The sequence below is a fragment of the Etheostoma spectabile genome, chromosome 12 (genome assembly GCF_008692095.1).
Source record: "Etheostoma spectabile isolate EspeVRDwgs_2016 chromosome 12, UIUC_Espe_1.0, whole genome shotgun sequence".
NCBI lineage: Eukaryota > Metazoa > Chordata > Actinopteri > Perciformes > Percidae > Etheostoma > Etheostoma spectabile.
Genome location: NC_045744.1, coordinates 12,528,663 through 12,542,026, shown reverse-complemented (window position 1 = coordinate 12,542,026; position 13,364 = coordinate 12,528,663). Strand labels below are relative to the sequence as shown.

At 38.6% G+C, this 13,364-nt stretch overlaps 1 protein-coding gene across 3 annotated transcripts in view; it reads left to right on the top strand.

Moving 5' to 3' along the window:
• Nucleotides 1–13,364, top strand: part of LOC116699476 (RNA-binding Raly-like protein) — a 51,817-nt gene that overhangs the window by 17,916 nt on the left and 20,537 nt on the right. For 2 of the 3 annotated variants that reach the window (XM_032532085.1, XM_032532086.1), the window contains exon 2: nucleotides 473–747. In XM_032532085.1, the coding sequence (XP_032387976.1) occupies nucleotides 492–747 (256 nt within the window). In that variant the 5' untranslated portion in view covers nucleotides 473–491. Of the gene's footprint in view, nucleotides 1–469; nucleotides 748–13,364 lie in introns of all 3 variants that reach the window. The other variant, XM_032532084.1, reaches the window with a different exon arrangement.

Here is a 13,364-nt window from a genome sequence, read left to right as displayed (position 1 = left end):
ATCAACGGGATCGTTGACAAAAGGAAAAGTCGTGTTCAAGAAAAAACGTTTTCTCATCTGCCTAATATAGTTAATAAACCAACCCTGGTTTTTTAATCATGCAGATGACAACACTGCGCTAAAATGCGTCTGACACAAACTGAATGAATGAATGAGGAAAAGAAAGAGCGCTGTGTAAGAGGGGGGAGAATGAGAGACACTCAAGGTTTATTTAAAGGATTTCTAAGAAAAAGGTTTCTAAGAAAACCTGCTCCCGATCAGATTAAGTTCCCAGACTCTGAGGTTAAGTTACCTCTTATTCTGGAACAGGCTAGAGTTACCGCTCTCTCTCAGATTTGATTTTCCTCCCTTTCTGAAACAGAAAACCCAGAGTTTCCCTCATCGAGGGCTAACAAACTGAGTTTTGACTAAACCTGCTTTCTGAAATGGGCCCCTGGCTTTCTGAGCAGTGTGCAACTGTGTTTCCCAGCAGGCAGTGCTGCAGGACTAGGATGACTGGGAAGACCCAGACCAGCAACGTGACCAACAAGAATGACCCTCGCTCCCTCAACTCCCGCGTCTTCATTGGCAACCTCAACACGGCTGTGGTAACCAAGGCCGACATCGAGGCCATCTTTGCCAAATACGGAAAGATTGTGGGCTGCTCTGTGCACAAGGGCTACGCCTTTGTTCAGTACGCCAGCAAGAGGAATGCCAGGGCAGCCGTGGGTGGGGAGAACGCCAGGGTCATCGCCGGACAACCACTAGGTAAAGTTCTTCAAATGTGCATCACTGAATTCTGATAACAGTGTCCATATTGTGTACATAAGAGAAAACTATACCATACTCACCGTGTAAAAAGGTGCTTTATTACACCATGGTTGCACCATAATAATTCAGCTGGCAAGCAGAACCTGCAGATTCAGTTGAGATAAAGAAGAGCCAAATTTATATAATATAACCTTGGTTTTAATGGCATTTAATAAGTCATATTTGCCACAAGCAACAGGTTCCACATGATGGGCATGATATTGTATTTCCTGGCAGAAGCAATAAAAAAGTAACATTTTACATGCTTACTTTACTTACATTCCATGGAAGTTTTTAAGTGAAACGCCAGCTTGTTTACTTCCACCTACAATCCAGGTTCTTCTTTAGCTACTATAAAGATTTCAACCTTTTTTTTATCCCCAGGAACAACGATAATATACAGTTTTTTAATAGTATAACATATTTCATAGGGCTGGATGATTAATCAAAAAATGTATCGACATCAAAATCTGAAGCTGTTATCGACGTATTTTTCCCATGACAATAATTTCAATACTTTTTATAAAACAAAATGTGACTTTTTTCATATGGCCTTTTCATTTCAAGCAAGGTGGGCTTTCATTTCAATTTTATACATTTTTAATATATAGTCATAATAGTTTTGTGTGTTTCGTTTAATTATTTAAAAATTAAAAAAAAGTAAGCTCTTTGGAATTATAAAAAAAATGTCACCTTCAATATTTGAGCCTATTTACAGTACAAACCATACCAATGAAATATGAGGACAAAAAAGAAAATCAGATAGAAATTAAGTTATCGTTAATATAGCGTCATTCAGGTAAAATAGAGATTTTATGTCATATCATGCAGCCTTAATATTTTAAAACTTTAACATTGTATTTCACCAAAGAGTACATGTTCTAAATTTATCATAATTTTAAATTACCAGTAACAATATTATTGTACCCTCATCCTGTCCTACAGTGTAATTTAGTTATTAATGTCCCTTAAACATTGTTACCCATTTATTCCATAAATCTTCCCTTGGACTCACACATTTGTACCCCTAATACTAGATAATTAAGATGTAATTTGTATGTTATTAAGTGTTACACATGCATTGGTATGTTTAATGCATATTTGTGTGTGAGCAATAGAGACACCTATATGTTTCATCTTTGTAGATAAAAAAAATTAAACACGCATGTTTCATTTAAACCAATATAATCTGATACATACATTGTTTTTCAATTAATTGTTTTTTTTACAAAACAAAGCATTGTATAAACGTAAAAAAGGAACTGCAAAGGCAATAAAAACTACACAAGAAGTCCAAAACAAGGCAGGAGTCATAAAACAAGGGGTGAATACCAATAACAAAAAAAATGTCATAATAGCAAGTCCATATGAAAAGAGGTTTGAGATTGGAAATATGACAGAGATTTAGTTAGTTTAAAAGCTTCAAGCATGTTATTTAAGCCTCAACTCTTCTGTTAATCAATATTGCATGAAGAGCTCAAGCTGCCATCTGGTTCATGGTGTTTATGGACAAAAGTGATGTGATATAACTTGATGACAAGCCTAAATTTGATCATTATAACCGTAAAAATGATTCTGAAATGGAGAAGTACATACAATGTGAAGACGCTGAGATTCAGAATCCAATTTAGGACTGGCAGCAAGGATAAGAGTTGAGCTTGAACATAAAGAGATGTCAGACAGACAGACAGACACACACAACACACAGACAGACAGACAGACAGACTGACAGACATACACACACACACAGACAGACAGACAGACAGACAGACTGACAGACATACACACAGACATACAGACAGACAGACCGAACGACAGACAGGCACACACCACACAGACGGGACAGACAGACCAGACAGACTGGCACACACACACACAGACAGACGGGACAGACTGACAGACTACACACAGACATACAGACAGACAGACAGAACGACAGACAGGCACACACCCCAAAACACAGACAGACAGACAGACAGACAGACAGACAGACAGACTGGCACACACACACACAGACAGACAGACAGACAGACAGACTGACAGACATACACACAGACATACAGACAGACAGACAGAACGACAGACAGGCACCCCACACACACAGACAGACAGACAGACAGACAGACAGACTGGCACACCACACACAGACATACAGACAGACAGACAGAACGACAGACAGGCACACACCACACACACAAGACAGACAGGACAGACAGACAGACTGACAGACATACACACAGACATACAGACAGACAGACAGAACGACAGACAGGCACACACACACACACAAAAAGACAGACAGACTGACAGACATACACACAGACAAACAGACAGACAGACAGACAGAACGACAGACAGGCACACACACAACACACACACACAGACAGACAGACAGACAGACAGACAGACTGGCACACACACACAGACAGACAGACAGACAGACTGACAGACATACACACAGACATACAGACAGACAGACAGAACGACAGACAGGCCACACACACACACACACAAAGACAGACAGACAGACAGACAGACAGACTGACAGACATACACACAGACAGACAGACAGAACGACAGACAGGCACACACACACACACACTGACACACAGACAGACAGACAGACTGACAGACATTACAGACAGACAGACTGAACGACAGACAGGCACACACACACAGACAGACAGACAGACTGACAGACAGACACACACACAGACATACAGACAGACAGAACGACAGACAGGCACACACACATACAGACAGACTGACAGACAGACCAGACAGCAGACTGACAGACAGACAGACAGACAGACAGACAGACAGCGGACAGAACAGACAGACGGACAGACAGACGACAGACAGACAGACAGACTGACAGACAGACACACACACACAGACATACAGACAGACAGAACGACAGACAGGCACACACACACACAGACAGACAGACAGACTGACAGAGACATACAGACAGACAGACGGACAGACTGACAGACATACAGACAGACAGATTGACAGATTGACGGACAGAACAGAAGAAGGAAACATTCACAGCCCGGTTCTCAGGGGCATAGAGTGGAATCCCTGTAAATCTTCCTTATATTACTTATTGATTAAAGCACAGCCTCCTCCATGGAAAATATAAGTCCTCCTCGAGCCCTGCTTTCTCATTAAATACGAATAAGAGGGCTGCCAGGTCACATTGGTAATTCCACCCTGTTTGCACAGTTTCATGCATTTTTTGTCTGTGAAATTACATATGGCAGTGGTAAAACTGCAATGTGGAGTTTTCACAGCTATTTACTGTAAATGTGACTCAAGAACTATTGTTGTATTATTGTTAAACTTTATGACTACAACTCTGCGCTTTTAGTGAAACTGGACTTACTCAAGTGACTGGCTTGAGCCAACTCGGATGTTATTTTGGTAGTTTTGGAAATTATTTCTTTTCTTGGTAATAATGACTTTGTACATGGAAACCTGGCAACATAAGTAAAATTAGACCTGATGGGGCACACAAATACGAACAAACTTTGGGGTTTTAAACAAACCCCAATATGAGTCGAACTTATTTGGAAGAACAATTAAAGGCCAGCCACATAAATACTGACCCAGGGGCGTCCTCTAGCTCACCCAGTGTGTGGAGCAAACACTGGGTGTCATCTTTGAACTTTTACCTGCTGTATTTGTGTATTTTTTCTCACACAATTCTTCCTGTTCAAGGTAGGCTCACTTCAGTGTTTGTTTAGTTAACTGATGGCTTGTTTGAAACCTCATGAGGAAACAGGGGAGCCAAAATAAACTAGAAGAAAACTAGAAAAATGCGAGACAAAGTGGAACTACAGTATCTTCTAAATTAATAATTTAACATTATGCAGATATACACTTATTTGCATTCTTGCCGAGAGTTAGATGAGAAAATCAATACCACTTTTGTGTCTGTTTGCCAAGTATGGAGCGAGAGCCAGGAGGCGATTAGCTTAGCTTAACATAAAGTATGGAAGCAGGGGAAACAGCTTGCATGTTCAAAAAATGTAAGTACCAAGCACCTAAAAATCCTAACTCAAAAAAGGAAATTCATCCGGCCAATGTGCGCCAAGAAATAACAATGACACACAACTACCTTATTGTCATTTTTGCATTTCTGTTTGTGTTCAAAATAAACATGTTTGTGTGCTTTAAATGTGCTGGTTGGCAGATTGTTTTAAACTTTGGACAAAGCCATGCTTCCCTGTTTCCAGTCTTTCTGCAAAGCTGAGCTAACCAACTCCTCTATTTGAACATATTAGTTGTATCAATCTTCTCATCTAATGCTCAGTAAGAAAGTCAAATTTCTTCAAGCCACAGAAGGTAGAGGTAGTGATCCTGAAAACTTCAATGGCTCCTTAATTTCATTTTGCACATTTCATGCTTAATATTTTTTTTACCCAGAAAACAAACATGCACATTTCATGATAGAGAGCAAGACTCAGGAGACCATCCCTAATGTTTTACTAAACCTAAATAAGTTTTTTTTTTTTTTTGCCTAAACTTATCTAGTTCTGTTTCATAACGTTTACTACCCTATTATGTTAAGTAGAACGGTCACATGCATAAACCACCACTGTGTGGCAGTAAATACCATGGTTGTACTGCATGTGATGATTTGGGAGTCTTTGGAAATTGACCTATAATGTCATATGGGTTCTTAGAATGTGTTGCACAAGAATAATTAGACACGTTTCTAAATACATCAGTGCTTAATGTTGCCATACCACATAAATGTCAACAAAAATCTCCGGGGCCTCCCGTCTGTCTGTCTTGTTCCGTCTGGATCATTGCATCCACTTAAAAAGCTCCTCTAATTGTTATGCACAAACCACAACGCTGTTATATATCGTGCAGGCTTACTGTTATATATTTCCTGAGAAACACAGTTTCCTGAGAGAAGAGAGCCATCATACAGCAATGAAATTGAAAGTATTCCTCCACTGGCTACACATACACACAAACACAGACATACACAATAAATTCAGTATATTAGCAATTCACTGTAAGTGTCAGAGGTATGCTAAAGGTGCCAATGACATATTCCTCTGCTTTGGAAAGACTGTAATATTTTTAGAAATTTTACCCTTATGTTCATCATCTTTTAATGATAAGCATTAACCTTATACTTGATCAGGCTCTTGAACTACATTGCAAGGGGTGACCACAGCCCGCAAAAGATAAGAATTCTTGATATTATCTTGAACTCACTTCTCATTTATTAAATCACACACATGGAGGAGATAGTAGTGTAAAGGTATACAGTAGGACTTCAGACAGGATGGGTCACAAGGTCAGATTCAAATCTATAAAGTCCTGAGTACACAGCATGCAGCTATCAGAACACCCCACGCCCGAGTAGATTTAATAGCCAGCAGCTATGAAGCTCCAGCGATTGCTTTACTCAATTTAATTCCTTCGGACATGACTGGATTGCCAACACAGTGAGTTTAAGCAGTTCGCGAAAATAAAAGTGACATTTAATCACACTGCTAGTTGGCCTCAGACAGCAGCTACTTAGATCCTGATGAAGATGTCAGCTGGGGATGACGAGTGCTGGGGAGGGTTTAATCATTGTTTCCCCAACTCAGCATTTCTGCTTTCTGCTTTTGTGAATAAAATCTGGACATAGATGCATGTATACTTTAAGGTTAATTCTTTATAATCAGAGCTTGGTATGATCGTATCTGCTTTCCCACCATTTCTGGTTCAAACCGTGTAAGATATTTCTGTGGGACCACTGTCTGGTAGTCTTTGAGCGCCTCTCTGTGGTTGAAAGGATTACTGCAGAACAGCATGATAAATCCAGAGTTTTTGGGGGTCTTTATTTATGATGTCCAGGAAGTGTAGGTTACATAAAGCTGATCTGATCTGTGATGAATTCATAGAGAATTGTTAGTAAAGCTTAAGAAATCAAATGGTTTCAAACAATTGTGGGAGATGATGTATGTATTTCATGTAACAGTTTGCACATCTGTCTGTCAAAACATCAATCTAAAAATGTCTAGCTTCATTTATTTGTTTTTGTAAAAAAGCTATTGGTTTAAATATATGTACAATAAAGGCACACATAAGACTAAAACAATTACAAGTTACAATATACATAACAAGGATGTTAAATCAATACAGAAATTAACTATGATTTAAAGAAGGGACCTGTTGAATGGTTAATGGTAATTTGATTATTATACATTAAGCATTACATTCTAATCTAGAAGTTCCATTGTTTACTCTGAAATATGGATGGATTCATGCATTCGTGATTTTTTCATTGCCTTAACACTAGATGGTGCTGAGAGAATATCAGTGAGGGCGACACCACCAAAACTGGGACATTTTATCTTATTCTTTTTCAGTCCCTCAGCGTGTATGATTCATTTGTATCCTCATCCAAATTCACAAGGGATCACCTGCATCACATGCAGAATATTCAACCACATTTTTACATTTATGAGTCATTATATACCTTGAAAAGCAGCATCTTAAGTGGTAGTCTTTTCTGTTTCCATAGTCGTGGGAAGCAGCTTGAAAACATTTTGGCTGTTTCTTTTTTAAGGTATGAAAACCGTTGTGCTGCCACTCATGGTAGACAAATGTGTTTTAAAAGTACCCTGGAATAACCTTCTTGACTAAACACCAAAAGACAAAGGACATAGGGCATGTTTTACTCCACACATGTAATGAATTTTGGAGATTTCTGCAATGATGTCCAAGTCAGTTAGACAGTTGAGGACTTGGATCGTTTAAATCCAGCGATTGTCCTCGAAGCCACGAATCTGTCACACTTTGTCTCTATCTTTCATGAGCTTTTAGTTTCTTGTTTTTTCTTAACAAGAACAAAGAAGCTGGGGAACATGAGGCCATCAGGCTGTGTGCGATAAAGCTACAAACCCCATGTCAGTGTAATTAGATGTTACAATTACAAGGCTTCATCTCATCCCCCCCCCCCCCCCCACAGCCCATCCCAATTTAATTAAAAGAAGAGACTGTGGCAATAGGAGGCTTATTTGCTGTTGCGATGACTGAAAACGTGCTGTGTTTGACCAGAGGTCAAACAGTATTTCTCTGCATGTTTAAAAGGGAGAAAAAGCTGCAAAGCTTCAACACAAACAGACAACAGAAAATAGGAGTCTTTCACTATGACTCTCAAAAGGGTTTTTCATTGTATTATTGGCCAGAAATGTGTGAGGTGTATGTATGTGTGGTGTGTGTGGTGGGTTTGTGTTTGTCTTGGTGTGTTGGGTGTGTGTGTGTGGTGTTTTGTGGGGGTTTGTGTGTGTGTGCATTAATTTTTCTCTTTTGAGTCAGGGACCCCAAAAATAGGGTAAAGGAGAGTGAATTTTAAATATTGATGATAGATTTTTGTACTAACATCAATTTTGGTGGGGCTGTGGTTTAAAATGGGAAAATTTTTGATACATTTTGCCCAAATATTAACTTAAAAGGTTGCCCCAAAGTGGAAAAAAAAAATCTGTAAAGTAATTTTTGGCTGTAAATGTTACATTAAAATTACTGTAAAAAAATTTTAAACAAGGGAAAACGAAGTTAATGGAATATTTTCCCCAAAAACTTTTTTTGATTTCTAATAAAAAAAATCAAGGGGTTCTTTTTGGGATAAATTTGGGGTTTAAAATCTGTTTTTGGGCCTTGTAAGCCCCTATTTGGAAAATATATATTATTTTTTTAAATTCCCAAGGAGGTTTTTCAGGTTTTATAAAAAAACTTTACCCCATTTTTTTTTGTTTTTCTTTAAATTGTTTCTTTTCACCCGGTAACTAAATTTGGCATCCCTTACCGGAGAGGCTTTTTGGAAAAATTAAAGTAAAATGTCACCCAAAAAAGGGATAATAAAAAAGCTTTTGTTTTTCCCTCCAGCTTTTTATGGCGACATAGGGGAAAAAGGGAATTATTGTTCAATTTCGTTTTGGAAAGGGGGATATTTTGGGGAGAGAGTTCCCCGGTATTTTGACAAATGGATGGTCTAAAGCGGTGGGCGGGGTCTGGTCGGAGCGGAGGAGGACGCCGGCTTTGGGGTTTTTTTTGGGGGAGAGAAAAGGGACCTAAAGTCGGCTTAACCAGCAGAGACAACCTGTGTGTTCCCCTTTGTAGACCCTGTACAAAGGCGGTCCAACCAGAGAGTGGGATGAACTCATCCTCACGATGAGTTATTCGTGAAGTTTAAGTGTAGTTTTAACAAAATGTCAGCTACATGTCTTTTGAAGCGTACCCATTTTTTTTATTCCAGGTGGTCGTATCACTTTCCTTACAATTTTTCCACTACAAAAGTTCCCTTTTTTTTAGTTAGCCCGTAGCTCTAAAAGGGGTAATAAAAAACTGGTGGCCCCCATTAGCAAGTATAAATTTTTTTACCTGCTGCAATCCTTTTTTTGTTCTTTCCCTTTTTCACTGGGTGCATCGCCGGGGATATTTTTACCTATTTTTGCTCCCACGTTTTTTAGACAGTTCTTTCATTTCATTTTATCATTCTTTTATACATTAAAATCTTTATGGTTAATATAATTTATAAAACATGCATTGTTTTAGATGAAATTACCCAACATACAGTATAGGCTACAGTTGTTAAACGTAACTGACAACATTCAGATGGTGATGAATCAGAAATACAATTCATATATTAAGGTACCATTTTGAAGGGATCCACGTTGCATAGTGAGCAATCTTTTCCTGAATACTTTAGGTACAATCTGCTGCTAATACTTTTTCATTGTTTTTCATTGTGGTATTTATGCTTTTACTTGAAATGATAGTTCACTGCCAAAAAGTGATAATTTCTTGAGAAACTTTCCTATAATTATTAAATGTTTCAATACATGTCCTGTGTGCAGAGTATGTTGCAGTGTTGGTGGTATTGTTGATTGAAATCTGTGTTGGCATGTAAATATGACATTTCTAATAAGTCCTTGTTTAATTTTAACTTTCAAATATTGTGTTGTGGCTTTTGGCATGCATGGAAATGAAGGCACTAAGAGTTCCTAGGCCAAGGCTAATATTCCAATCTCATTCAGACACCATGAATCCCCTTTTTATCCATTTGTGACTTTCACAGGAATTGTGTGGAATACAAATCTTTCTCAGTGACTTGATCACAGGCACGTGATTGCCGCCTAGCCTAAAGCTAGTAGTATTTATTTTAATTGATTTGGGTGACTGCAGTATAAACAATAAGAGTGGGGGTGTTGTGATGTTCAGAGTGTGGGTCCGGTGCAGACATGCCTTTGAGCAAAGTACTGGAGCTGTTGAGTTGCTGGTTACACATGACAGCGCCTGTGAACATAAGAGGCTGATGGAGGTGTTTGCAGATCTTGGGGTAAATTAATAATTCATAATATTAATTAATCTCATATTAACATCTATATATGATTCATGGTCAGAATCAATGATTTATACAGCCAGAGTAGTTTGCATTTCATTTCCTTCATTTACCAAGTCAGGACTGCAACTAACAATTATTTATTCTCAATAAGCCTTATTCACAGCAGACATTTTGACACAGATGCTACTAATAACATCAACAGCCCTAATAACATAAATGGCTTTGATCTATCTAAAATGACTGCTTTTCATCAAAGAAATGCACAATGTCTTCACAATCCAGCAGCCAAAATCTGAGAATATCAAACATATGTCCTTATATATAAATTGACTTAAATCAGTGATTTCCAACCTCCCTTAAAGTGAAGGAATGTGTTGTGATCAGTTCAACCCAAGACCGATTTTTTTTGTGCTCTTGTTTAATTTGAATAAGGCCTGAAACAGTCACAACAAGAAAAAAAGACAAGATTAGAAGAGCATCTGAAAATTATAATTTGATGTCACAGCATCATTTTTAAAAAGATTTTTTTTATTGTATTATTCCGCTTGTGAGATCTCGAATTTAATTTTGTTGGGGGCACAACCAACAGTTTGGCACTGACATAAATGATTAATCAAACATCAACGTTTTTGCATATACATTTTGTGTTGATCAACTGAACGATTAATCACCTAATCATTATATTGAGCTGATGTCTAATCACGTATGCGGCTCAATGTTTCAACAGTCAACTCCTTAACGGGGAGGCCAGGTTTCAGAGCAGTGTTCAAGTACACTGAAAAAAGGAGACTGGCCTACTTTGGGATTTATGTAAAGTCTTGGAGCATTTAACACATTGACTCATGTTTTAAAGTTGAACATAACTATATAGTGTAGAAACTACATAATATGCAAAGAGGGTACTGAATTTGTTCAGATCATGTTGGCATGAAGTGATAAATAAAGAAGCGATGTGATTCTCGTGATACCACACGTGATTCGTCAGGCCGCTTTACATTGTTGCTAGAAGAAGCGGTAACGGTTACATCAAAGGGCTCCTCCTGTACTCCCGCCACTATTGGGGTCGGTAAGATAGGGTTTTCAAATTTAATACTGTTGTTAAAGCTCAGCCAAATGTAGTTAATGTCTTGAGACTCACTACGAACGTTAAATGCGGACCATGAGTTTCTTTGCTGGCGCTGTTTTTCACCATTTTTTCATTTGAATTGACTAGCTAGTTTTTTTGAGCGGAGCGGGTTCATCCTTTTAACTTGAGGTGTTCATTAGTCTGTTTCTGTTAGTATTGGTTGCCAACTGACTGTTCAGTTACATTGTGTGTAAACTGCACCGTGACCGTAGCGTTAGTGACTTTTGGGCCCATTGAGCAGCCTTAGCTAACGTTATCAGCGACTTTAAATTTAGCGACGCCCCCCCCCCCCCCCACACACACACACACACACACACACACACACAACCACACACAAACCCGTGCAAGGGGCCATGAGCAACGGAGAGGAAATTCAAAAAAACCATTAAGGGTCTGCTCTGTCTAAAGCAGTGGTAGTAGCCTATAACCAGTAGTGGTGGCCTGCCACTACTTGACGTAGCCTACACAGCACTCTTTTGGGACACAAGCTGCTGGCTTTGCAGGGGTCAGCCCAGGGTTTGAACATGGAACATGGTTAGTCTCTGTTCTCATTAGGAAGGCAAAAATTACTTTAAATGATTGATTTTTTACAATGGTTATGCAGTGTACCTAAATAAGTGCCAGTGAGTGTACATCTAATGTATTTTTTATTGAAATATAGTTTTTAGGACTATATTTTTTTCCTGTTTGCTGCAGAGTGACAGACAAACTCAAGTCTGCATATCACCTGGAAGCAGCTGATGGATCGTGGGCTCAGTTTTTGTGGTAAGACCAGGACGTTGTTTTGCTCTAATTTTAATATAAATATACTTTTTAAATATAAATGGTTGGCCTGCTTGAACCATGTTTACCCAAACTTTTAATCCTTCTTTGTTTCCACTTCACAGTGAATGGTACGGGAAGTGTTCCAGTGACACAGAGTAAAGTGGCAATGCAAGACTGCCCTCATTTTTACAAGTAGGTCCCATATTCTAAAACACTATTGAGTCAGACATAGACATTATAGGAATAACAATCGAATTCCATGTGTGCAGCTCCCCATGCACTTCAGAACGTCGCATGAACTGTTATTCATTTGAATGGAGGTCATGTTATTAAAACCTAGTCGTCATCAGTCAGAGAAATGTACATTTAGTGCCATTTGTGTCCTTGTTTGGATCTTGTGTCTGATGGAATTACTGGACTCACGTTAATGCACATTTAAAGAAAAATGAGGTTGTAACGTGTAGTTCTCGGATTGCAAATTTCAAACAACAGCCATTTTTGAAGCAACGGAGGTAATTAAAAATGATGCCCTGATATTTGTGTCATGGGCAATGAGATTTTGGTAAAGTATGCTCGACTTTATTGGGATGTGTTTCAAATATTCCAATCGCAGACCCCAGATGTTTAAACCCATGCACAGGGTGGCCATGATTGGCAGGCGGGTGTAGATATATGTTGTAATGTCTTCTAAAATCTGTGGGCGGGTGCCGTTATTAAAAATATTTTCATGTTTCAGATAAAAAAGAGTTAAAGGCATCACAGCCATGCCTCTACAATCAAGTGTTAACAAAGCGACCGGGGGGCAGGGAAAAGACTGCATCTATCTGAAGGAATCCCAAAGGCTTGGTGCGGGATACACGGTGAGATTAAAACAAATGGGGCAAAACAGTCCACTTTTTCTCCATGTCCCCATTATGAAAGTGAAAAAACATGTGTATCGTAACCTCTGACACATTTTCTCTTACATTAGGGGTTAAGGCAGTGTGAAAAAATTCCAATTTATTGAAAGAAAGGAAAATTCCCCCTCTTTCTACACTGCACTGACCCTCATCTGACAAGGGCGAATTGGACTTGGATAAAACCAGGTTAATGATAAAAAATCCAAGAAAATGAAAACAAGTTCCAGAAAAAAAAGTAGATGAAAATTCAATCTTTACATTAGTTTTTAAAGATTGAAGGCTCATTTGATCTGGAATCCTTTTTCTCCATTAATTGACCATGAATGGCAGCATGCCAGGCATTGTTTGGCTTAGTACTCTCCTATGGCTTCATGGGTATAATAACTAGCAATTCTGCATTCAGATGCAATCATTTATTTTTATT